The following is a 27,576-nucleotide window of genomic DNA, read 5'->3' on the forward strand; positions in this document are numbered from 1 at the left end:
TTTTATTTATTTATTTATTTATTAATAGGCAGTTGTTGGTTTTCTTGGATGTGGTATAGTTTACCAAGGAACTTGTAGAGGTACAGTCTTAAAAGCGCAGTGATGTGGGCCATCAATACCCCAAGTACCCCTGCTATACAGACCCTGGGTATCTCTACCCCAGGACTTGGTTGTTACTCATCCCTCTGGGTTGTAGTCAAGATGTTGGCATAGCTAAGCTTCTAAAGTGTTTAAGATGAGCAACACTGTGCACCAAAAAAAGAGATTGTTCTTTGTGACTAGGAGCAAATACAGCAAGAGAAAATACTCATTTCAGAAAAAAAAAAAAAAAAAGTGAGTGAGATTTAGATTAAAAAAAAACACAGACTGATAGACAGGTTTCAGAAAATTGAAGAAATCAAATTTTTTGTTTGTTTGTTTGTTTGTTTGTTTTCAAGACTGTCTTTCTTAAGGAGAACTAATATGAGAAGATCCATCAGCAACTAATCATTGTCATGGACCCAGCCTACTATGATATGTGATTACACGATCATTTAAGCCAAACAGCTAGTACACATTGTTATCAAATATACCAATGCTTTACTTTAGTATATACCTAGAAAAAAAGCTTGCCAGTGTGGGAAGATCCTGTCTTACCTTGTGCTGCCAGTTAATAGAGCCCACCAAAAATAATATTCTGGATAACAAAGGAAATAAAGTTGAAGTAATTAGGAGGCAAAATTATTGTTGTTTCAGCGATGGAATCTCTTTTTTTTAAAGACTTACACGCACCAACTTAGCTGCAATACTCTGTCTCAGAATTACATTCTATTTAATTGTCCATTAATTACAGTTTTACATGTACTATGATTATTTGCAGTCCTTTCATACAATGTTTTCCTCTGAACTCTTTCATAAATGCAAGCCCATATTTCCTCATTCCCAAGAAGTGCATCAACAACATTAACATATCATACAACATTATCACTCTTTCATGGTCAGTGTATTTTCCAGAATGCCTGCTCTGTATATGGAAATTCACCATTCCATAGATGATAATGTATCACTCAACCCTTTCAAACCCTGGAAAAGAATGCTTGCTGGAATCTGGGATCTGCCCTGGCCTTCAGCGTAGGATTGTATTTCACACAGGATGCAGAGCATGTAGTTGTTTAATTACTGCTACCTAAATTATACGTGATAAATATATTCCTATTTTTAATAGCTCAGAACTATCAAATCTCACTTATGGAGAGTAACTGTTTAGTTATCAGAGGCTGAGCTGATCGTCACTCATTTATGGCAGTGTTTTGAGGACTTTCACTGATGTGAAAGTCCTTCATGCCAGATGAAGACAAGCAGCCCAGCCTCTTGACCACAGAGGCAAGGAGCAGAGGTTCAATGCCAATGTGCAGCTGGAGGTGTGCCAGTAACTGAGACACTCTGGAAAGAGAAATAGAGGAACATTGATAGCATCCGTCTTCTTCCTCCGTAACAAGTGGTTTCATAATCTTTTTGAGCTGTTTGACTACACTGAGAAACACAGGCATCATGCTATTTACAGTTTGTCTGACGTCTATTATTAGTTTGTAAGACTCTCTGGATCACTTTCTATCTGTAGCTAAAATTGCACCTGTTTTCCAGTCCAGTGAGAGCCTCTGAGATGTATTGAGAAAAAATGATTATTAGGACTTGGTCTTTTTAACATTTTACGTGCTAAGAAAAGAATTCTTGCTACATTTTCTAAGAGCTTAAGAAACTTTGTCTTAAACCTCAATCATTTTGAAATAAGATATTACCATGAAGTTTTCCTAATTTTTAATATATATATGTTCTTCTGGTTTTGTCCAGCAAAACTGAAGAGAAAAATGTTTCTCAAAAGGGTAAACTGTCATTCTTTTGCCCTTTAAGTTTGCTATTAATTTGACAACAAACTTCTGAAAGCAGAATGGAAAAAATCTAGAAGGGTTTGTTGAATGTAACGGGGAAGACTTTGATAATGACCTACTGATTCCATAGTTAAAAAAAGGATCCTCTTGCTCAGCTCCATAGTAGTCTAGAGCTACGTAAGACCTTTTCACAGTCATAAGCCCACATCAGTTTGGTATGTGTTGCAAACAACCATGAGGAATTGGAGTCCTGAAGTGAATGTTAGTGTTGGTTGGCAATCTCTGTCCAATGAAGTCCAGCTGGAGAATTGACAGTACGTTGACTTAGACATAGCTCTAACTGCACCAACTCTGCAAATCACACACATGGATGATGCAAATCTTCATTATGGTAATCTGATGGCAAAAGCTTATGGAATCAAACTATCACAGTTCAGATCACAAGCAATTTTCCCAAGGATAACTATTAGAAGATGAAAAATAAGAGATAAAAAGGGGGCCTAAAAGCATTTTGAAAATGAAATGTGTATACCTCTGAGGTCTCTAGGGACACATAATGCAGGAACTTGAACTATAATGTTACAGAACTAATTGCCACAGAGCATTTCAGCAAGTCCTCAGAGTGGTGCATTATTCCCATCAAAATGGTTCATTTGAGCTTAAGACTTTGTAAAGCTTGCAATGCAGACTGGAATCCTGCTGAACTTGCACTCTCTTTAAGGATAATTTTCACTCTACCACATTCCTAATGATACAGATAAGAAGGAACAAAGTAGATTCACTTCCCAGTACAGATACCAACCTTATCAAAAATTGAAAATATTTGCAGTACATTGGATTTTTGTCACACACATTGCAGAGACCATTACAAATAAATTCTAAGTTCCTACTGGCTTTATTTGTTCCACTATTACATTGCATATTCAACTGAATAGAGGCTGTTAAGTCACTAGCAACCAGCACTTTTTCAAAGGCAACACATTAGTGGTGTAAGAGGAACAATACCTAAATCCCTGAACATTCAATAATATTTGGCTTAAAACAATAATGACATGAGGTCAAATCCAATGAGATTAAAATAAAATAAAATAAAATAAAATAAAATAAAATAAAATAAAATAAAATAAAATAAAATAGAGTTTTCCTTTCTCTGAAACCTGTTTTTGAAGTTCTTAGCTGCTTACTTCCAAAACTTTTTGTCCATCAGGAAGACCAAAACCATTTAAAAAAATGTTATTTTGATGTCATTTTATGATTCCAAAGATAAGAGGTTGAAAAATACACTTTCTAAATCTTGGGATAAAACCCTGAAAACTGGCAAGATGGTTTAAAACCCATTGATTCATTGGCCTGGTTTCCCTAATGGAGTGATATGGAAGACTCCTATCTAGTGTTCCCAATGTCAAATTTAGGTCTGTAAAATCCAAACTGGAATCCTTAGTGACATATTCAATATCCACCTTGGTAGGCCAAGTAGTCCCCTTGAAATACTGAGAAATCTTAATTAGCTCCTCAGTGGAGAGAGATTAGGACCCACATTTATTGTGGCAGTATTCTAATCACCACACTAAAAAGTATTCTGGTGTTGAAGTTATTTCACTGTGGTTAAATAAAACAAGGATAGAAGATGCCAGTGGGAGAAAAAGTGTATAAATGAACATCTAGCTTACTGGTAAGGAAACTATCCAAGGTGCAGATGGATGGATAAATAGTTGGATAGATAGACAGATAGACAGATAGATAGATGTGAGGTGGGGATTATTCCCACATAAGTGCCCATGCTCTTTGTTTGAGTTACTCTTACTTTTTCCTCTGTCTTATTGTGCTTTTGTTGTTGTTGTTGTATGCAAACTAGATCCACTTCATCAAACAGTGAGAAACCCCTCATGCCAGAGCAGCCTATGGAGTAGGAAAACAGTAAAAAAAAAAAAAAAAAAAAAAAGAGAAATGTGATTTTAAAGACTGAACATAAAGGGTCTCACCTGATTTGTAACTGTGGTGCTACAGAGGCAGGGTTGCAGTTTTATTTGCTCTGACGGTCTTTTAAAGTAGTCCTATCCAAACTTCAGTTGTCAGGAAAGGTCAGCTAGTCATCCAGGTGTCATAAGAGAAGACCAAATTTACACATATAGTTTAAATCCCTTTTATTTTGTGATGCTCAAAAAAAAAAAAAAAATAAAAAAAAAAGCACAAAAAAATTATCACTTTCTCTTTCATACATAAAAATATTTGATGACCGTCTTCACGTCAACCCTCATTCTCTCTTCTAGTCCAACTAAAGTAATTTCTTTCAATCTTTTCCTTCAGACCAATTTTCCAGACCTTTCATCATCCTCGTTGTTTCCTTCTTGACTCTAGCATCTATGTTTCTTGATGGGTGGTTGTCAGACTGCACTGCAGTGGAATACATGAGCACTCAAGTCATAACTACACCAATTTTGTGTAACGTCCAGTATAATGCTCACTTTTTGACAATAGTAAGAAATTATTATCCACTCTAACCTGAGATTTCCATGCAGAATGGTTGTTTACCCAGTTATTTGGATCAATTTGCGTAATTGCTAAAGGAAGAACAAACAATAAAAAAGACATTCCTTACTTTGTGAGGAAAAAACAGATGTGCACCCTGTAGCAAAAGGAATTGACTGCAAGTGATATACCTTTCACTTTGCCCAGACTACTCTGTTTATATTACAGATGGTACAGGATTTAAGGCATTATCTCCCCAAAACTCTATGTGTTTGAATTACAATGATAGATTTTCACATTCAAGCCCATAATTGCTTGATTTTCCCCATCATCAGATGAGCAATGGTGTTTATTGAAGATTGTCTGCTACTGGAACCACCTATGCATGCTGAACTTGTGTTTACAGTGATTAAGGCCTGCATGCTTTATTAATGAGGTGAAAGTAGCCATACACATAACACTGTGTTTAACCAAGCGTTAAACTCGTGGTCACCCTCACACCAAATTTTGGCGTTGCTGCTAAGGGCGACGAGGAGGGAGGGGAGGGGAGGCAGCACTGGCAGCAGGGGCTCCTGTCAGAAGATGTGCTTCAACTGAGGGGCTTCAGGGTTTGGGCTGGCTGGGATTGGGGCTGGAACTGGGACTAGGTTTGGGATTAGGATTGGGATTGGGGCTGGGAGTGGGATTGGGATTAGGACATGAACCGCCACAACCGGTTGCTCCCCACGCATGCGCCCTGTTCCCCCCCCCCCCCCGCTCTGCACATGCGCAGTAGCGCGCAGCCCATCACCATTAACTCTCCCCAGCTGTCCCCGCCGAGCATGCGCACCGCAAGGCTCCGGGCGGGCACGGAGGCGCCCTGCGCATGCGCACTGCCCCCTCCCGGGCACCATTTAAGCCGCTGGCAGCGCACCGCCGCTCCCCTCCCCTCCCTCCCCGCCCCCCCACGTGACATGGGGGCGGGGCCGGGGAGGGAAAGGTCAGCGGCGCCGCCGGCGGAGGGGGAGCGGAAGGTCAGGGCGCCGCCGAGCGGAAGTGGGAGCCGGAGCCCGTCCGCCATTGTGGGCAAGCGGAGCCCGGAGCGGCGGCAGCAGCAGCAGCGGGGGGGGAAGCGGCGCTGCGACCGGCCGGCCGGCTGCCTGCCTCCTGCGGCGACAACCCGGCGGAGGGCGAGGACGACGACGAGGAGGAGGCGGAGGAGGAGGAGGGAGGCGGGCGGCGTGCGAGCGAGCACTCGAGGCCCAGGCGGAGCGAGGGGATCGCGGCTCCCCGTGAAGAATGTCAGCCACCAGCGTCGACCAGGTACCGGCCCCCCCTCACCCCCCCCCCCCGGCGCCGGGGCGGCGGCCGCCTCCCTCCCGGCTCGCCCCGGCCGCCATGGGCTTGCCCGTGCTGCTGGGCCGCTCCGGCGGCCCCTATTTATAGCCGCCCATCCGCCCCGCTCCGCCTCCCCCGGCCCGCCGGGCCCCGCTGCCCGCCGGCTTTGTGTGCCCGGGCGCCTCCGTGCCGCCCTCCCGGCCTTTTGGGGCTGCTGCCGCCGCATCCCCGCTCTCCACGCCTTCTCTCCTCTCCCTCCTCACCCACCTTTCCTCCCCGCGGGCCTCGCCGCTTTCTCTTCCTTCCCCCGCGGCCTCCGCGCCTTCCACCCGCTCTCCGCCGTTCCTTCCCTGTCGCTGCGCTGCGATCCTTCCCGGGCCTTGTGAGGTTGTTGGTTTTTTTTTTTATTATTTCTAACTAATCTCTGCTAGGCCTCTGCTGCTCTTCGTTTCTCGGTGCGTGCTTTTCTGCTTCCTCCTCGGGCCTCTGCCACTCCCCAAAAGTTTTCTCCCCGCAGCCTCCTTCCCTCTTTTATTTTTCCTCGTGTGCCTGTAGCGTTTTGCTGCTTTTGTCCCTCTGCATGCTCTCCGGTTTCCTTTTATGCACTTATTTCTAGCTCAGTGGTCTCTTAGCTTTTCATTGCTCCCCTCGCTTCTGCGGGGGCTGCTGCTTCTCGACTTTCTTTTAGTTTCACGGCTCTTGTTGATCCTTGCGTGCCTGGATGAGATATATCAGAAAAGAAGATATAGCTGGGGCTTTTAATGTTACAGATGTTTTTTTCTCGTCTGAGTAGAGGGGAGTGACTAACCAATGCAGCTTTAGATGGAGCTGTGTTAAACAGGCACCTAACCCTGAGACAGATGCATGTGAAAGCAAGATGGAGGTGGTTATCTCTAACCTACCCTAAACTTTCAAACCAGTAAATACTGAGTCTGTCAGGACTAAAAATTGCTAGTGATGGAGCCAGGAGACCAACTCATGCTTAATTGTACATATATGAGGAGATGAATTAAACTCTCAGGGTTGGTAGTTGTTTCTGTCTTTAAGCTGTTTTATTTTGCTGTAGAGGAATTAAGGATACTGTAATTTGTACTGTTACAGTGATTCTTAGTGCATGACAGATTAACAGTGTTTTGTAATGACTAATCCTGGAAAAAAAAATTCTCCTTAAGGTATTTCCGTGTGAAAGTGTAGAGACTTAATGTAATTGCCTAAATGAGGAATGCGCAGCTTGTAGTTCAGCTTGCAGTATTACCGTGTATTTTTGTATACTTCTGTATATCTAAAAGGCAAGACATGGTAGGTTTTTTCTCTGATAAATAACTGTAAGTCAATTCTAAAGATGACGTATCATAATGAAGTTCTAGCACTGGCAGTAATCTTAAGCTAACTTTCTCTGTTTCAGTTTATGCTATGTTTATTGCTTATGCTTCTCAAGGAGGGGCAATCAAAATTCATTTCATTGCATTTCCACCACCGGTTAAGCTTCACATGCTATAAAAGACTGTAGAATACTTTAATGGTTTTCTGTGAAATTCTTTCAATTTTAAAACGATTCTGTTGGGTTTGTGTTTCAGCGTGTTTTTATAGTAGTTTGAATTGATACTTAAATTGAAAACAACAGAACTAGCAAAAAAAATTGAGATATCCTGAAGTAAACATCTGAGGATTCTAACTGAACTTTTCTGTTTTGCTTCCCCCTCCCCTTTCCTATACAGAGACCTAAAGGACAGGGAAATAAAGGTAAGTTGATTCCTTGTAATTTTGTGTAAGTCTCTGATCTTGTTGTTTGTGGAGGTTAATGTGTCCTGAGACAATTATGGGAAGAGAATGCAGCTATAGGATGTCTTATTTCAGAGCAAGATGACAGGAAATGGTGTGCCAAATATTATTTCCCAGCATTTTTACTATTGCACAATGGCACATCAATTTAAAATGTTTTATTTTGCAGATAAAGATTAATGTCACGAGTAAGCAGATAAAATAGCTATTTATTTTTAGCTGATATGTGATATGTCTGTATAATCTCTTTAACAGTATACCTTGGGTCTTTCTGTAGAGTGAATAGAATCAGTTTACTAGAATCATCAGGAAGAGTCTTTGAACAGCTTCCTCAGCTTGAGAGACAAGAGCCACGTGACTATTTAGTTACTCATATCTGTGAGCAAAACAGATCGCCCTTATTTTCAGAAAATTTCGTGGCTTTTCATGTTAGTATTAGTCAGTCAAGAATGTTTCCTTCGTTTTTCTAGGCCCTTTGCTTTTCTTTTTCATATTTCTGTTAACATCTTAGTTTTTAAATACCATACTCATTGGGGTTTCTTCCCTCCCACAGAAACAAACAGTTAACTACTTAATATTCTTCCCTCAAAAATACTTGGCAAGTCTGTCCTAGACAGCATCTCAGATTATATCTTACAATTTATTTCTGGTCTGGGATTTATCTTTGATTTCAAAATTTATTTGGGATTTATTTTTATTTAATCAGTACACTTGTGCCCGTTTATATTTTTTACCTGCTCAGTAAGCTGGGCTGTAGAATAATACGCAAACAGCTACCTGCATGATGTATTCAATATGCTTGTTATTTCTGTCTGCAGAAAAGAACCATTTTTTTGCCCATGCTGTTCATTACCTGAACTAATCTAATTGTTCCCAGTGAACTGTCATTTAATGTTATCCACAGTTTACTTATTCTGCTGCCTTGTCTGTGTGCAGATTATCTGCTGCTTATTGTATATGTCACTCATGTGTTGACAAGTGGATCCTGAATCTTGTTGAATTTGGTCTGTTCTCTTTTAATTGTGACATGCATTCAGAGAAAAATGAACCTGTTTGCCTCCTCAGGCCTTTTGAGTTTGGTCATGCTCTCATGTTCTCTCATATTCTAATATTTATGGAGCTTTTAACTCTTTCTGTGTCTCTAAAACAGTTCTGTTTGTCTTCCATGTTGCTCTTAAATGAGAAGTCAGTTCTGTCTTAGCAAGTAGCTTGTGGCTTCCTGTTCTTTGAATTACACTGTTTCGTTTTCTGAGGTTATTAAGATGCATCTATTAGAGAATCTTATAAGTAGTTTTTTTGAACTGTACTCCATATATATGAATTGAGAGTGGAAGTATTAATAAGCATCTCTGTTTTGGATGCTGTTTTTGCAGTTTGTTCAATAAGGAAAACAAGTCAACTTTACTAACTAATGTTAGCATTTTTTTGTGCTGTAATTTGTAAATACTTCAGAATGTCTATCAAAATACAGCTCATAAATTCCTAAATAAAAATGTTTTTGCATTTTTTTAAATTTGCATTTTTGTGGAGTGCATCCTGTTAAATAATGTGTATATATATGTAGGCTGCTGGTGAGAATATGACCTCAATGAAAGTTGTAGTGAAACAAACCAATAATCAGCTCAATTCTGGTGAAATATACATTAAAGCAAATAGCATATGAATCTGACTTATGATTTAGCCTTAGATTAAAGGGCTAGGAGATTGAAGATGGTGGCACAGGGTAGCACAAATAGTTGTCTTTGCATCAGCGACTCATTCAAGAGGATGTATGTCAGTAGCATAAATCCTTACTGTCCATCCACATGTTAGCAGACAGTAATCTTTTTCAGGTGTCACGATATAGTCCCAGCTTAAAGGGGCTTTGAGGGAAGATGTGATTAGTCTGAGTCAACAGACTAAATTTGATTCTATGCATAAGAATCATGATGCTGAAAAGGATGGTGAAAAGGTTACTGTTTGCATGGGCTGATAGAGCATATGAGAGATTTAGAACAGGCAGTTGAATGGGTGTATGCATGTAAATAGAAAGTATTTATCATATTGAAATAAAAATACTAAGCCTGCAAATGATAGAAGTAGCTGATTTGTATTGTCTAGTAAAATGTTGTTAATGCTTTGTTCTAGTTAATTATAAGTTGGTGTAATGTGCTTTTTTCCTTTGACCAGAATGTGTGGGATTGAAGTTGCAGGGCGTAGAACAGTACTATCAATCTCTTGGATGTTAATTCCAGTATTTCAGAGACTTAAACCAGTAAATTATCTTATCTTGAAAGTTCTCTTACTCTGTTTGTCAAATGCTGTAGTGTTGACATGAAACATCAGAAATGATAACAACCAAATGATGTCTTAAGATGGGGGTGATAGGGACCTGGTGTTCCCCAAGCTCCCTCTTTCCCTTTCTTTTGTTCATGCCAGTGTATCACACCTATGATAGAGAAGTGCTGACTTCTGTTTACATATATATGTGTATATATCTTTTTTGGTTTTGTAGGAGGTTTAAAGCAGGAATGAAATGTTACCTGTTTATTTTAGGCCTCATTCTCCACATTAATCAAGGTATAATGGCTGCTTCTAAGGAAAATTTTATTCTTATGCCTTTGGCCATCATTTGCGCTTTTTGCAAGTGGTTATTCAAAGGATAGTGGCAGCTAAAAGAGCATAAGCTTTAAGTTCCTGTATTTGATGAGATGTTTCTTCACAACGTTTAATTACATCGTATGTTTTCACAGTGTTTGCGGAAGCATACAGTATTTTCAGGGTTGGATTGATACAGATATTTTTAGTAACTGTAGATTAGTTTCCATTAGTGTTTTTCATTGCTGCCCTGTTCAGTTGGAACACTTAGTGTGAGGTTTGGGGTATAAGGCATGCATCTTAATCTGTTTGCTCTTGTTAAATCTGTGTGTGGGCTACGTTCTTCATGATTAACATGTTATGTAAAGTTAGAATGGAAAGCCAAAGAAACACTTCTAGTCAGGCCATTTCACTGGGGAATGTATACATTTAATAGTAAAGATGGCAGTGTGGAAATATTTTGTCTCTGACTTAAGATCTCAATACAGAATGAATAAGAAAGGAAATAAGTTTACAATAGCATTCTGTTATGTGTCATGGCTGACCAAAAATAATTCTAAGTTATCTTTAGATACCTCTGAAACAAACATGGCAGATGCTAAAAAGAGATTAATTTTGATAAGGTTCCAGTCTTGACATGCTTGTACATCCCTTTATTTGTGGCTGCATTCCTTCAAGACACTTCTCCCTCCATTTACTTTTCTATTAGAAGAAAATAGTATTTGAAAATTTTCCTGTCCATACTAATTGGTTAAGAATAAGCAATGAATATGGTGTGGAGAAAAGACTTTGAGGATCATCCTCTGGTGTGACTGGGCCAAACATAAAAAGGAATACAGTGTTCCAGCTCATTAGTGTGTTTCCATTGTGTGTAAATTTGGGATGATTAATGACCAGAACTGAAACTCCTTATTTATGGGGAAAACAAAATAAAGCACTAATATTAACTTCAGTTGTTACTTAATTTATAAGTATTTTTATATCTTGTTTTAATAATGCTCATTATTGCTGGTCATAATTGGCTGCAGCTAGCATACATACACACTGTGCCAGTTTGTAGCAATTGAAGTGTCAAGTGTTCTAACTTTTAAAACCCCAGGGAGATGCACAAGATGCAAGTTGCTTCCCTCCTCCCCAGGTATTTGCTTTGGAACAAATCTTTTATTGTTCTGTGTTAAATTATGATTTTTCAGCTCTTGTTACTGCTGTCTGAAATTAATATATTTTTCCAGAATTCTGGTTATTTCTTACGATCGTCTATTCCATTGTTATTTTTCATCTAGTTTAATTCCCTGAGGATAGTTTGTTTTAGAGTTATTGAAATCAAATGTGAAAAAATTAGGAAGTGATATGGTCCAAGTACTGCTTGGTTTGCAGTGTGAACTTTGGGGGAGGGAGGAGCACAACCAAGCAACAAAGCCTTCTCTAAAAAACTGGCTACAACAAAGCTGAAAGTTTAGTTATGTGGTTGTATATACTTCTCAGAAGCTTTTGCTAGAAGAGGGAAACAGGAGTCAACTCATAACTCAGATTTGCCATCTGTCAGAAAATCTCCTGGAACTTCTGCTGTCATGGATTCATAGTGTACCTTATTGATTACTCTAAAACTTGTTTTCACTGAAGCTACTAATAAAAACAACAAAAAAGGCATTCAGAAAAGCAGACACTTCTTTTTGAGAAGAAGTTCTTTATCTTCTCAGATTGAAGTTGTATAATTTCAAATCAGCAGCCTCCTCATTTAAGTGCCTGTTCTGCTTTGCACCATGGGAAACAGTGGAGTTTAGTAGAAATTTGTGCAATTTGACTTTGTTTAAATAATAGCTTGGGAGGGGGAGTTGAGAGATGCTTCAAATAATTTGGGAGCTGCAAAATCCCAGGTAGGTGTAATGCCTTAGATGAAATTAAAAGTAATAAAAGGCTAAGAAGAGCAGGTAGGTAGAGATTCCAGTGTGAAGTGGCACATAAGGATTGTAATCACCCTTGGGGACTTCAGCTATTGCGTACATCTTGTCTTGTCCCCTATGAACTCTAGAGATGCTGCTAATTTAGTATAGTATAATAGTTATGTAGCAATTACAAAATTAAACAGCTGGAATAGCTCTTCCCAGTTGTCTTGGTGGGTTACTGACTTTATTCTTGGCAAGAGAAAGGTGCATGTTGCAACTTTCCCTGAACCTATTGAATGTGTGGTCGGGTTGGTCTGTATATATGCACTTGGTCTGGTACTTCTGGAAACGCTGGATTTATTGCCCATGCAAATAAGGTGTGACTGTAGTTTTTTTGTCTGTGGAGTTCAGGAAAATTCCTCTTTCAGGAAGGAGGAAACTCCACAGACAGGAATAGTCTGTTCTGGTTGCAGTCTTTCCAGGCCTCTCCTGAGATGTAATTGGGGGACTTAAAGACAAAACAAACTATTTTCTTTAAATTGGCAATGTGGTATTTAATGATAATATATTCAGTCTCAAAGCATAAGTAGAGGTATTTCAGTGCACAGGTGATTAAGAAGTGTTACCTAGATCGAAAGTGTGATAGATTTCCAGAGAGTATACCTAATACAGATTTACTTTTAGTTTCAGTACAAAACGGTTCGATTCATCAAAAGGATGCAGTAAATGATGATGATTTTGAGCCATATCTAAGTAGTCAGACAAATCAGGTAAGTGAATATTACTTTCTTGAATTTAACTGTGCGACTTGGTGGACTTCCAGACCTAATTTGATGCTTCTTAGCATTACTTGTCTGAGTACCTGTTGAAATATAATTTTCTGTCTTATCATATCTTAAACAGGTAAAGTTGTCTTAAATTCTGGAAAAGATTCAGTTGAAAAGCATGCTCTGATATCTCCTGATCTTGTATTCTGACTTCAGAAAGATCCAATTATAAGAAGCTTAAAATAAAACAAACCCAAATATCAAAGTGAAAGCCCACACCTTAAATTTACAATGAATTCATCATATTTTAGATTAAGTTCAAAACAACAGTTTAATTGGCTCTGAGAAAATACTAACTGCATGGATGTGATTTCCTTTGACATTGGTAGGAGGAATAGTATCTTCTAGTTGATGGCATAATAGATTGAAGTTTAATATTACTATGGCTTGGTATAACACTTCTGCCAGAAAGCTAATGACTTGTTTTCAGAGCTGGGAGTTGTCTCTGTAGTCAGAAGTTAATATTCATTAAGTTAACTTTATATGTTGTGATGGCCATGAGAGATGGGAAAGGACAAATTATTAAAAGGCTTTTGAGAATTTTTCTTGCTTTCCCACTTAATCAAATAGTGTGATATTAAGGAGGTATGATAATGTTTGTGCCATATTTTTTCCAAAACAACATCAGAATTTACATGGGGGTAGTCTTTCAAGTGTCTTGGTACTTTCTCACATAAAGAAATAACTGTTGTGATTTCCAGCAAATCTTGATATTTGAATTTAGCCAGTAAACTTTGTTCTGCTAGACCACAAATTATACTTAACGGAAAGCTTATGGTTTGAGTATTGTTCCTCCTGGAACAAATAGACATCCTTACATCCTTTCTGCCATCATGTTCCTGCAGCTGTCTCCTATTAAAAGTGAGAAATCTGACAAAAAAAAAATAGCAAAACTTTAAATCCTAGTTGCAGATATGCTTCTCTGCTTATGAAACTACTGTTATGACTCTGTTTTTAAAATGGTTTGTGGAAAAAATGGCCAATTCTAACAGGTATTCGTGTTTGTTACCTGTGAGGAGTGGTGAAAGTATAATTTCATTCATATAATCGTTAAAAACATTTGGATGGTATTAGAGATTTTTTTGGCTTGTGGATGTAGTCTATATTGCTGATCTTTTGTTTTGTTCTCTTGCAGAGTAACAGCTATCCACCAATGTCAGACCCATATATGCCTAGTTATTATGCTCCATCCATTGGATTTCCGTACTCTTTAGGCGAAGCAGCATGGTCAACTGCAGGTGACCCTCCAATGCCATACTTGACAACTTATGGACAGATGAGTAATGGTGAACACCATTACATACCCGATGGTGTATTTAGTCAACCTGGGGCATTAGGAAATACCCCTCCGTTTCTTGGGCAGCATGGATTTAATTTTTTTCCTGGGAATGCAGACTTCTCTACATGGGGGACGAGTGGATCTCAGGGACAATCAACGCAAAGCTCTGCTTACAGCAGCAGCTATGGCTATCCACCTAGTTCTCTTGGGAGAGCCATAGCAGATGGACAGGCTGGATTTGGCAGCGATACTCTGAGCAAGGTGCCTGGTATTAGCAGCATTGAGCAAGGCATGACTGGACTGAAAATTGGTGGAGATATGACGGCTGCTGTAACAAAAACTGTAGGTTCAGCTCTGAGCAGTACAGGTATGACAAGCATTGCAGCCAACAGCGTGCCCCCAGTTAGCAGTTCAGCACCTAAACCAACCTCATGGGCTGCCATTGCAAGGAAGCCTGCTAAACCTCAGCCAAAACTCAAGCCTAAAGGTAACGTGGGCATTGGGGGCCCTGCTGTACCACCCCCACCTATAAAACACAACATGAATATTGGAACTTGGGATGACAAAGGGTCAGTGGTAAAAGCACCCCCAGCCCAACCAGTACTGCCTCCTCAGACTATAATCCAGCAGCCTCAGCCATTAATTCAACCACCACCACTGGTGCAAAGCCAACTGCCTCAACAGCAGCCTCAGCCACAGCAACCACAACAGCAACAAGGACCTCAGCAGCAGGCCCAGCCTCACCAGTTGCAGCAGCAACAGCTGCAAAACCGCTGGGTAGCGCCTCGTAATAGGGGGGTGGGCTTCAGCCAGAACAACGGAGCTGGTACTGAAAACTTTGGTTTAGGTGTTGTATCCGTCAGCTCCTCACCTTCTGGTGTGGAAGTGCACCCAGTGCTGGAGAAACTAAAGGCCATAAACAACTACAATCCCAAAGACTTCGATTGGAACCTGAAGAATGGACGTGTGTTTATAATCAAAAGTTATTCAGAGGACGATATTCATCGCTCCATTAAGTACTCTATCTGGTGTAGTACTGAACATGGTAATAAGCGCTTGGATGCTGCTTACCGTTCCTTGAATGGAAAAGGCCCACTCTATTTACTCTTCAGCGTGAATGGCAGTGGACACTTTTGTGGAGTGGCTGAGATGAAGTCTGTTGTGGACTACAATGCATATGCTGGTGTCTGGTCTCAGGATAAGTGGAAGGGCAAGTTTGATGTCAAATGGATCTTTGTCAAAGACGTTCCCAATAACCAACTGCGGCATATTCGCTTGGAAAACAATGACAACAAACCAGTTACCAATTCGAGGGACACTCAAGAAGTACCCCTAGAAAAAGCCAAGCAAGTGCTTAAAATAATTGCTACTTTCAAGCATACCACCTCAATCTTTGATGACTTTGCACATTATGAAAAGCGTCAAGAGGAGGAGGAAGCCATGCGTAGGGTAAGAAATCAGTATTATAGTAGCTCTCCTGTTTTTCCTACTTTTGGTAAGCTTGTTATTTCATATGACTGAAATCTCTGTGAGTGTTGAATCAGAAAGTGGTGCTTTCCCCCCCCTAAAGTGTATATACTTGATGTAACTACCTATTAATGAAAAGATTTAAGTTCTTATATCTGCGTTAACACAACAACAGTTACGTATTTAACCACAATACTAATGTGGGCATTAGCTGACTTCAGATGTGTTTTACAAAGTAAACAAAACCCAAATTGAGTGTATTGACTGAAGTTTTCTAGTTTAGATTTTTACTTTTTCTGGATGTCATTTGAAATGTGAAATTGCAGAAAGTTTAACAAAATATTTCAGTTCAGGTTGCTTTAGCAAAATTTTAACAGCAAGATCACTGTGAAAAAGATCTTCCTCCTGATTTAATTTGTATTTAAGTTTGTGAAATGTGATATACAGTGATTTTGTACAGTGTCAGAATTATTTTTTGGACAGTGGTGATAGTGCAATTAAAAAGTTAATTTCTGTGATGAAAATAATAAATCTGTAGAGAAAATAAATGATAAATCTGTAGAGAAAACTAGTTTTGGAGGTCAGTATTTGAGAAAAATGGGGAAGAGAAAAAAGCATTTAAGTTAAATTACTTTTAGTACTTCTGTTTGTTTTGCGTACTCCCCCTCTACTAAAAACACTTCTATTCGCTATTGGCCTCAATATTCACTTTCACTGTATTTTCTTTCCAGGCTTGCTAGTAACAGTAAATACATGACTTGTCTCATGGTGAGAAGCATTTCAGGGATCTGGAACTATTGTACTAGTTTGGTGTGCAAGTACTCAGAAGTGAGAATTTGCATTACTGGGGTTTGGTGGTAGTACTTTCTGTTCATCCATTGCACCACCTACTGAACAAAACCCCAAAACTCTAGGGGTTTTGCTAATTAGGAAACTTGTGGTCTGTAAAGTGCTGTATTTGTTTTCATTTGAAACTGTCACCATTCTGGCTGTGTTACCTGCTCCACTATCTCCTTACTTCTGTTAGGTTTCTGATAGTGTCTAGTGATTCTAGCCCTTGAACATACCTAATCCTTCAACATATGTTTGGCATCTCCTCTAGACTGGTGTCATGTATACCCAAATTCAACTTCGTAGTTTTATTGCACAACTCCGCAATAAATTATGTTAGAGGTTTTTTATTTGGAGGCAGGATGAATATCTGCGTGGGTAATGCCTTTTAAATATACGTATTGTTTTTTTCCTTTTTAAAAACAGAGTTGCCCTAAATCAGTATTGTTGCTTCTGTGCCATCTTGATGATGGGAGATTGGGCCACATTCGTATCTAATATACTATGTATGGGGAAAACTGATTTTTTTCAGGCTTTAATACAACATTATTTGTAATGTTTCAGAAGGATTATAGTGTTTCTCTATGGCCTTCCTGTTTCTTATATTTCTGATTATTTAAGACACTTTCACACATACCTTGGCTGCTTCAAAAGCTGATACTTCTGTGAAAGAACTTGTCAAAGGAGTCATAATTCAGACATGCCCTAGCAGCTGCTTTATTTGTGGTTTTGGTTCCTCTGCAGTAGCTAAAAGCCATGAAATGTAATTGGGGGCGGGGGGAGGGAGCATGGGTTTTGTAGTGTTTCTGTGTATGATAAACTTAAAAATCAAATTACTAAACTCAGCATTTAGTGGGTCTCTAGATGACAATGAGGTTATGTATATTTTGTGTAATAAAGGAACATTGCTATTTCCTGTAATCTTCTTGGTGAAGCACGCATTATCCATATGACTCAAGTAGTGAGCTCTGCTTTTCTCTGCTGAAACAGCTGCCTTTCCCAGCACTAATGAGAACAAACATACTTGCCCTGATACTTGCACAGGAGGCATTGATTCTTCTCCAGCATTGTACAACTTGTTTTTGTGACCAATTCTTAAACAAATAATGACTTTAGTGCTGGATATCTAGTGAGATTTCTTCTGTTGATGGATTTAAGACATGCCTTGAGCAAATTAGTATGTACTTAAAATGTATGAAGTCCAAATTAAACTAATGCTAGGCACTGAGATGATTTTCATTCTCTTGCATGTGAGTGTTGATTTAAAATGTCTAGGCTTCTTGTTCTGTTATGACACAGTATATAAACAACTTATCCCCAACCTGTAAACATACAGTTAACTCCTTCATGATTCAGACATAGCTCAGAAATAATTACTTACTATTGTAAGCTCTGTTTTATGGTTAATTGAGTAATCCTTTACCTAGTGCTATCTAGGTTTTTATGGAGCTATATATAAATTAGTGCACTTTCTACTGCCAGTAAAACTGTATATTCTGTGTATAAAATGCTTTCTGTGGCAGCTGTGGGGATCATTTTGTTTCTAGTGTTTGTTATGAAAAATGTGCTAATGGCTCTTAATAAAATATTAAGTGCATCAGACAGCAGTAGTCACTTGCGTGTTCCTTCAAGTTCAGTTAATATTTTGTTGTTAAATAGGTGGTAAAAAAAAAAAATTTGAATCCATCACTGATCTAAACATAACAGCATGTGATTTATGGATTTAATTTACTTTATAACTGTTCATCATTCCAGCTAACTTATTTTAAAATAATTGGTTGTAAAAGTTTAATCTTAACAGCTCAGGGGAATCAATAATTAATTTCCAATATGACCTATCAGTATATTTTATTAAAATAGGACAGTATACTTGTAAAAGTGCATTGAATAGTCTGATGAACATTAAACTTGCTTAACTTTGCCATTTGATAAAGGTTACTTCCAAATGATTGTGAATAATCATTTCAAGTCTAAATATTAGAGCTGGAGTGTGTACTGTTATTTGATGTGACCCTGCTGTGGGTAGTGTTCCCAAAAGTGGGATTGGAAACTAATTTGTGCAGTAATCGTTCACAGTTTTTGTATGGCTCAGGTTAGTGTCCTGTTCTAAGTGTGCAAGTGCTGTAGTCCTAAGGAGCAAAGAAATCTTGCCCCTTTTTCACAAGGTCTGTTAATAGTACGTTGAAATCTGAAATTGCATTAGTCTGTAGTTTGAACTACTGTTTTGGGGTGTAAGTGTGCATAACTGCATTCAGATTGTTTAAAACTCTGTTGGATTGTCTTTCAACAGAAACCAGTTAGAAAAAGTTTTTTTTAAAGGAGCAGAAGAAAGACACAATTTAAGAGCGCATAATTGCAGTAGAAAAATAGCTTGCAAAAAAACAGTATTTACTGATGATCAGGTGCATAACTATGTAGATATTAACATACTAATGTAGATGCTAACAAACTAACATGGATTTGACTAAAAGAAACAGAACAAAAACCAGTCAAATGATTGTTAATAGTCTTTATCACCCACAGGAGGTGGCTTATTAAACTACAACTATCTGTTGTCTGAGGACCTCTTGAATTCTGCTCTCTGTAGAATATGATGGAAACAAGGTCCTGGTCCCATGTAAATGTGGAATGCTGACACAGTAACTAACATGAAATTGTTGTCTTAATGTGATAGCACTGAAAATAGTTGATTGTTATCCATAGGGAAGGATAAAGGAAATGCAGTATGTTTGTATTTCTCTAATTTGCATTTGGATTTTTAACTTTTCAAGAAACTTTTAAATGGAAGGTCAAACATTTAAAATGTTAGCTTTTTCCTCTTGTACTACATATCTTGTAAGAGCGATGCAGATACAGCTGAACTTTGATTTAAGTGGATTCATTTCCTATTTTCTCCTTCATTCTGATATTAATGCAACTTCTGTTTCTCTGATATGTAACAGTGTAGTCTGAAATGACACAACTTATCTCCTTTCCACTCTAGGACATTGGTGTATTAATGCTTGATTAGATATTTCTTAAAAATATTTTGAAGAAGGGAAATGAGAAATAATCCATTAAGAGGAAACTGACTCTTCCCTCCTTTGACCCATTCAATTACAATTTTGTAATGTCAAATTCTGATACAGACACAATCCTTGCACAAGTCAAGGAAAACAGGTAGTTGATGGACATTTTTAATGTAGTTAAATGCTATTTGTACTGTTTTGTAGTACTGCTTTCTGAACTTTGCATAGGTATGTCTAAAGGACATTCAAAACAGTAAATAAAACAGTTTCTAGTATCTTGTGAGTGCTATATGCTTCTGTTGAGGTTTTAAAGGTAGTTATGATTTGCTTGAACTTACATACCTACAGTTTCTTTGTAAATCCAGTCATATTGCAGTTGTTAACTATTTTAAGAAAGAAAAACGCTCAGGAAGTGTTATCAAGATTTTTTTTTTCTCCTTTTGATACTCATAAGATTAATGTGTACCCCTGGTCTTGGGAGAAGAGGATTGTTTGGAGCAAGATTAATTTACACATTGATACAGAAGTTTCATCCCATGATGACATGCATAGTTCCTGTATCTTCATTTGCTTCAGCATCTTCAGTCATTTGGAAGTACCTAAAAATGACCTACAAATTTTCTTGTAGATGTAGAGATTTAAAACATGTTTTCTGTGGATGTGGCTGAGATCATTGCTTGTGTTTAGAATTTCTTACAGGATGGGGATGGTATAGAGAGGTCTGAGTATTAAGAAAAAGTGTCAGAGTGACTTAAATAAGAGTTTAGGTAGTGGTGTGCCTTCCTGTAGTAAGGAAAAAGGTGCTGCAGCAGAGAAGGTCCAGTATTGGACTGTTGAATGAAAAAGCTGGAATCTAAGCAAACTCACATGTGAGTTTACAAAGACTTATGTGGATCTTTTTCTTTTTTCTTGAAAGTGCTGCCTGCAGGATGAAGACCGCAGAGCCCTTTTTACTGAGGGGAGTTAAATTCTGACTCTAGGACTAGAATGATCAATTTCTCCTGTAATATAGGGACCCCTATTGGAAAAGCTAGGAATGTCAACCAAGTGGTTTACCCTAGTGTTCAGAGACCAGGTATTTTTGGAACCTAATTCTTTGATGTTCCTGAATATGAAGGTAGATCCTTAAAACAAGAATTTCAACTTGGAGTGTTATCTGTGTTAACTTTACTATTTCTAAATGCTGTGTCTAAGTAATCTTTTATAAGATAAAGGAACAATTCTAAATCCCTTCTTCCAGAGCAAAAGCAGAGCCCTGAGTATATGTTAGTAGCTGTTAAAAATAAAAATAAAAAAAATCATGCAGCAGCCTTTTGCTTCCTGCTGCATCTCCTCAGATCACTGAAAACAAATTGACTAGAACAGCAGTGCTTTTCCTGCTGTTTGCAGGAAGTGGGAAGAAATATGTCTGCATAAGGTAATCACAGCCTGCATGACTTTCTAAACTGTTTCAGCTGTATTTCATTGTTTCATGTCATGGATGGACTAGTTAGGAGAAAATCAAGCAGAGATTGCTAGTGGTGCTTTGCTGGAAAACCATGTCAGCTTAAAACCATACAAAGCTTATATCTAGCCAAGCTGTTTTGTACATTCAGTTAAACTAGGATTGTTGAAGTTTTATATAAATATTAATTGGCTTTAACCTTCAGAGACACTTATTTGAAATTATGAAATTATATTATTATGAAGTGTGTTTTTAATTGAAAGAAGAGCTGTTAGAGCCAAGTTATGTTTAAACACTTTTTCAGGGGTCTGATAGTGTTCTTAATAAACAGAAGTAGTATTGTATGCTTCTCTACTTAGGCTTATAGTTGGTTGTGAAAATGTAAACAAACTTGCATGTTAATTCCAGTTTCGTATGGAATATAATGAGAAACCAAGATTAAAAATGTTCACGGTTCCTCGAGGCAGACTGTAATTTGAGTTACACATCTGCAAAGATTGGTGAGGCTTAAGGAATGTCTCAGAAATTCTTCCCCAGTATATTTTGTAGACCCTGCATTGAATGTCATAACCCTTCCAGGGGTGCTCTAGATTCCCTAGCAGAGCAGTAAAGTAAGGGCTTGTTGTCTGTGGGCTTCTGAGTGGAAGTAACAGAGGTGTCAGTCATCTTTCTGCTCCTTTAACTGTGATTGTAACCGTCAGTGGATGCAGTTTCTATGGATGCAGTTCTGAAAGCTATCAGTTGTCAGTCTTCAAACGTCGATATTGCACTGCCTTACGTTGTTAAATAGTAATGAGGAATGAGAAACTTGATTTTTTTTTTTAAAAAAACTTTTTAATGAGATTGAAATGGCTGTATTGTTGCTAATTAACATCTGATATTCCAATGTGTACAGCACTGGAGGGAAGCATTTGCTACTGCTGGTTAGAATTGACCTATTCATCACTGAAAATATCCATCTGGGAAAACAAGGCTGGAAAGACTTTGCTAGTTCTAGTACAAGCATGATTTCTGCAGAGCCTTCCTTCGTGTTGTCATCACATGGTATCTTTAAACTAGTTAGGTTTCTTTCCCCACCTCTGCCTTCTGTGTTCATACCCTGCTCCTTAGTGTGCTGTGGAAATTCAGATACGGATTCAATTTTTAAGTATAACAAAATAATATGATCTGTCTGTTCCACTAACAGTGCTCTGCTCAAGTTTAAATGTATTTACCACTTCCATTGTAATTTTTCAGTTTTGCTGTTGCTAAGTGTTGCAGAGGTTGAAATAAAGTAAAATGCCATCAAAATTGATATGAAGAGTAGATAAGTTTTGTAGATTTTCTTAATATTTATATGCTAGAAAGCCTTATTTACTATCTGGACATGAAATCATCTGCAGCAGCGAGGTCTCAGGAGTATTAGTTCATAGGACTTACCAGGAGAAGGAATTGCTCTGGAGTTTTTAAAGCCTCATTTGACTTCCTTTGAGCTTGATTTTTAATTTGTGGCTTTTAGTTTGTGTTGTCATCATCTCCCTTTTATTTCTTACTACATCTGCCACATAAGAAACTTTTGGGTCCATGTAATGCCTCTGGAAATCCTTTTCATCTGACCTTTTCCTCAAAGATTCCCAGAATTCACTAGAAGTACTACTCAGAAAAATGTATTTTATCTAGTTGTGAGGTAGTATCTGTCTTAAGAGATGAGTGAGAAGTCAAAAGGGACTCCTACTTGGCAAATTTTTAAAGTTTCGGTGAAGTACTTAGTTAACAGCTGATGACATTCTTGCTGTAAATGGGGTAAAACTATTTTTAGTGTTTTTTGGTTTTCTCAGTAATCAGTTCTTCGTTGTTTCTGAAGCACTAAGGTCAATTTTTATGCTGTTACGGCTATAATGACAGACTGGGGTGCAATAAACTGCAGCTTCTGGCTGATGCCGTCAGTAAATGAGATTTCATGAACTTTGCTGTGGCTTCTCCTCACCACCTCTACAGCTGTCTGTTCTGCCTCTGCCAGGTGTTTCTGCCCACGCAGCAGAGCTGGCAGAGCACCTCACTTCAGAAATGCGGTCTGACATGTTAGCTTACTTTGCAGATGAACATGAAGATTAAATCAAAGTTTGCATCGAAGCAACTGAGATATGCCACACACTGGCTTCTGAAGCTGCTCTAAGAATGCTACATTTGACAGAGGGGCAAAGCAGACATCTTCAGGCATGAACGTTTTAAATGTTGCAGCAAGATGCACAAGTTCAGCAAAATTTTATTTTGCAAGTATAGCTGATTGTGCTGGAGGTGAGCGTGTGGGGAAGCTATCTGCAATTTGCTTGTGCAAGTTTGCAATCCTGAACAGATTTCAAAATGGACACTTTGAAATGCTTGCACCTCCAACTACTATAAAAAAGCACAAGCCCTTCTTTCAGGTCTACTCTCTGTCACCTTTTTTAAGCTTCAGTTTGTGGGACCCTGGGGGGAAAAATGCAGCTGAGGACTGTAGCAGCTTTTTGTTAGGTCATGACTTAAATTTTTTGTACTAAAAATCAGTCTTTTTCATTTCCCTTCTTTTTGGGGAACAAAATCAAAATCTAGAAACCAGTGTTATGCATCTTGGCAGTTTCTTTCAGATCAGAAAACATTTTTTGTTAGGAGGCTGAAATTTTGTTGGCACAGTGGTTGTTAAATGTGAGGATAAATTACACTGCAGTTGCTTTTCAGCCCGGGGTCATTCAATTAATGCACTGAATTTAGAGAACTGAAATTTTGAAATAAGTCAACCTAACAGTTAAGACCAGGTTGCTGCATTGCTCATTTTGTACCTTCGTTTACTCTAGATTGAGACATCTTCCTAATGCCTGAGCCTCTTTAGGTTCACCTTTATTTGGTTTTTCAGTTTGTGTAGCAAGTTGTTTGCCTGTGTGCAATCTGCTCACCACATGGTCTATAGCTAGCAGTTAGTGCTAACCAGCTGTTGCATTCCCACATAGTTCTAATTCAAATGGCTAATTACTTTCCACTCCTGCTCATAAACTCCACCTAAAGCTGAATAACCTCACTTTGGCAAATTGTAAAGTGAAGCAGGCTGTGCTGGCCTTTGGCAGGCAACTTGAATTGACTAGAGAAGCTTTTTACCCTAGGATGCTGAGGAGAGATTTGGCAAAGATGGTGCTCATCTGAATGTACAGAATAACTAAGAGGTGCTTTGTGAAAGGGAAATGTGGTACAATCCAGACAGTACAGTGGAAATTTCCTCTGTGCTGATGGTGGAAAGCTGCTTGGGATATAAAGGCTTCTGTTATGTTAATAATCACTGGTTATGCAGAAAAAGGGGAATACTTTTTGAGATAGGAAGTGAAGCTGTTACTGAGTGATCTGACTTAGGGTTGGGGAGGGTTCTAGTTTGCTACTGAGCATAGTCTTGTTCTTGTATTTTGAAGAAATCAGGTTTTGTCTCAGTTCATTTTGCTGTGCGCAGTGCCAAATGTCACTGACACCAATATATCTGAAGAAGACAGTGTTTGCACACGTTGAAAAATGTCAGGTTTGTCGGTCTGCTTAAAGTGCTTAACTATACGTGTAGTAATGTAACCTTGAGACTACAGGAAAGGTGCATTGATTTTTCTTAAAGCCTTTTTTCCTTTCTGGAGTTCAAAATGGACTTAAAAATAGTAAAGCCTCCCTTATTTCACACACTGGAAGCAGGTAGTCAGGATATCATTCCCTTTCTGCAGTGAATTGTTATGAACTGAAATGCATTTGATTCAGGGCTGTGTGAAATACAAGGCTGGTCAGCTTACTGTGCAGCACTTTAGGATGCAGAGAAGCTTTGTAGATGTTTTGAAGTGTTTACATCTGTCATACTTGCAAATGGATGGCAACTAATGGTATTACCTGTGTATAGATATCAATATTTTAAATACTGCTTCATTATTTAACATAGCAGTTTCATAGGCTACCACAGTACTGCAGTAGTGGTTTTCAGCACTTTGTGCAGTCCTTTCAGTTATGTCTGCTAATAGTACAGCAATAATCTAAGATGTACATGAGCAGGCTATTTTTGCATGCCTTACATGCGTCGTGAGGCATGAGGCCAGTGATCATGTGCTTTTAGCCTGGAGATACACTTTTAACATACCAATTTATATTAATGACTGATAACATCAATCTCACTTCAAAAACACTATGCAAATATTGGTCACTTGTCTCTGAACTAGGAAAAATACTGCAGAATAGTTGCAGATGCTGTTGTTTAAATATACTGAAGTTCTGTAGATTGTACAAGCTTAGTCACACAGCTGCTGAGATGGTGGGATTATTGTGACCAAGAACTTTGTGCAAGCCTTACTTTTTTTGTGTTCATCTTGAAGCAACTGTTCTTGAGGCAGGAGTCTGTCTTGGAGAAGACTAGAGCATCATCTCTACACTAATAACCAATTTAAGTGTCACATAGACTTTTCTTTCATTATAATGTCTTCTGGGAAGAATTTATTTGGGATTGCATGCTAACTTTTGCTTTTTCTAAATAGTTTCTGGCATAATAAAGTTTCAATATGATACCAGATAGTGGTTTTGAAATTGTTCAAATACCTCCTGGTTTATTTTGGTTTTCCTTGCTATGCTTGTTCCATTTATAACATACTGTGTAATGCAACAATAATATAAAACACAGCAAATTACTTCTGTTCTTTTAAATGGGGGAGAGAACCACATCTTCATGAAGGCATTTTAAAACATTTATGTAGCCTTCTCAGTTTTACATATTTTTTTTATAAGAAAATGCTATTGGAAGAAAACTTCTTAGTTTCCTAAAGTCAAGCAATAGTGTCCTGCAGTCTAGTTAGAACGATATATAATGAAGAAAAGAATAAATATTTCATTGTTTTTTCCTATAAGTCATAATATGTAATTGTATGTTTAACAAAGTAGAGAAAATTGGTGACAAAAGCATTGAAAAAGTTACTCCTATGTTAGTCTCGTAAAATAGAAGAACATTTTGTCCCTGTTAGAGATGCAGTTAGTGTTTTAGACTTTAACTATAGAACTATAGTTCATTGTTTCTTTTATTACATATGATGTTGTATATTGTATTCCTTTACATTAAAGGCTACACCTCATAATGCTGTGGCAGCTTGGTACTGAATATGAGCCTGATTCCAACTCAGGCGTTCCAACTCAGGCATGCATTCAAGTTTGTTTTTTTCCCATCCTATTTGTAATGTTTTTGAATTTTATTGGTAAATACCTTTTTAACAAATGTATGAATGGCTTTTTAAATGTCTTTCACTTGCCCTCTCAACACTATGATGCATGGAGGTGGTGGTATTGGTGCAACTTGTTCCTTTACCTTTTGATCTTAAGCACACGGAAACATTTATTATAGTGGGCTTTGAATAAGGTACCTGGGAATATGATCCTCACTTTTCCAGGTATTTAGTGGACAGATATTTAAACTTAGAACATTTTTGACAAATTAAATAGAAGGTTTACCTCTTGTGTTGTTTGTAGGTTCTTTGGATTCCTTAACCAGTTCACTTCGTGCAATATTTTATTGTCAGTCTTTTAAAAGTAATGTTACAAAACCTTTGGTTTTTGATAGCTGTTTTTGAGCATCTTTGTGTTTTAATTTGACCTATAGTTGTGTGCCTTATTTTGAAAAAGTTGACTTGAACGACATATTTCAGATTTCTGAAAAAAAAAAACACTTTTTTCGTTTAAAGCTAGTTGCTTGATTTAAGAGAAATGACAATCAATGCCACTGCTCTAGTGAGAAGAAAACAAATAAAGTTCATGTATGTGTATTAACATTATTTTTCTTTTTGTTTTTGCTTTCTTTCAGGAGAGGAATAGGAACAAACAATAACTATACGGAGATGTCCTGCTAGAATTACAACACTAATGATGTAGACTCTGGAAATGCCTAATATGTCTAAGAAGACGTTATTAAAGCTTTTTTCTGCTTAAGGTGACATCTTTGAACACTTTAACACAAAATTGACTCTTCTTGTAATGGTTCTCATCAGTGCATCTGCCCTTATACTCTCTCACCAAACACACTTGAGAACTGTACCTTCGTCAAGCACTTTCTGTCCTGAAGCTTTTACCAGTATCTGCTGTCTTTTGTATTTATGCATCCTAGCTAAGGCACAGGAGACCGAACGAATGCAAGGATTCATTAACTCTTTGAATTTGTTAAATACTAACATTTAACCATTAGAAGTGGTTCAATGATGTGAGATTCACATTGCTTCAACTTAATTTTTTTCTTTGTTGTAGTTTTTTTAATTGTCAGTTTTTAGCTATTCAACAGATTAAAAGCAAATCATGCCATATTTAGTCCTGGAGTAAAACTCAAGTCTAAATGTTCATGTGAAATTATTGTAGTAATCTTTTAATATGGCAAAGCAACTTTAAGCTGCAGTTTAGCCAAATGAAACGTAACATAAAATTATATTAGAATGACATTTCCCTTGTTTCAAACTGTTTGGTGTAAGAGAATATTAATATGCAGCTTGGTGGACACCACCAGTTAATGCACATTTCTTTTTTTTCTGTAACATGTATACTGAAAAAGTGCATTTGTCTGAGGAACTGTTTGTTTGCTACCACTCAATGAATCTCAGTTTTGAGTAAATGTACCTCAGTCTAAATCAGACTTTTTATGACCTTTATAACTACATTTAAAATAATCTTTAATTCCTATTTCTGGGTGTTTGCAAGCCTGACAGATTGCTATCATGAAAGTGAAAATTTACTCCTCTAGGTGATTCACTAGCTAAATAAACATAATTCTTGTTTAGCAAGCATATACTGTTTCTCAAATCTTTTGTTTCATTGTCCCAATG

General features: G+C 38.0%; 1 protein-coding gene across 1 annotated transcript; it reads left to right on the top strand.

Annotated features, from left to right (window-relative positions):
• Positions 1-5,536: 5,536 nt before the first annotated feature.
• Positions 5,537-27,539, top strand: YTHDF3 (YTH N6-methyladenosine RNA binding protein 3). Its single transcript, XM_032181563.1, has 5 exons — positions 5,537-5,639; positions 7,373-7,397; positions 12,584-12,669; positions 13,862-15,454; positions 26,571-27,539. Exons 1-5 carry the CDS (start codon positions 5,616-5,618, stop codon positions 26,592-26,594), a joined length of 1,752 nt encoding a protein of 583 aa, XP_032037454.1. The 5' UTR covers positions 5,537-5,615; the 3' UTR covers positions 26,595-27,539.
• Positions 27,540-27,576: the final 37 nt, after the last annotated feature.

The sequence above is a fragment of the Aythya fuligula genome, chromosome 2 (assembly GCF_009819795.1).
Source record: "Aythya fuligula isolate bAytFul2 chromosome 2, bAytFul2.pri, whole genome shotgun sequence".
Lineage (NCBI taxonomy): Eukaryota > Metazoa > Chordata > Aves > Anseriformes > Anatidae > Aythya > Aythya fuligula.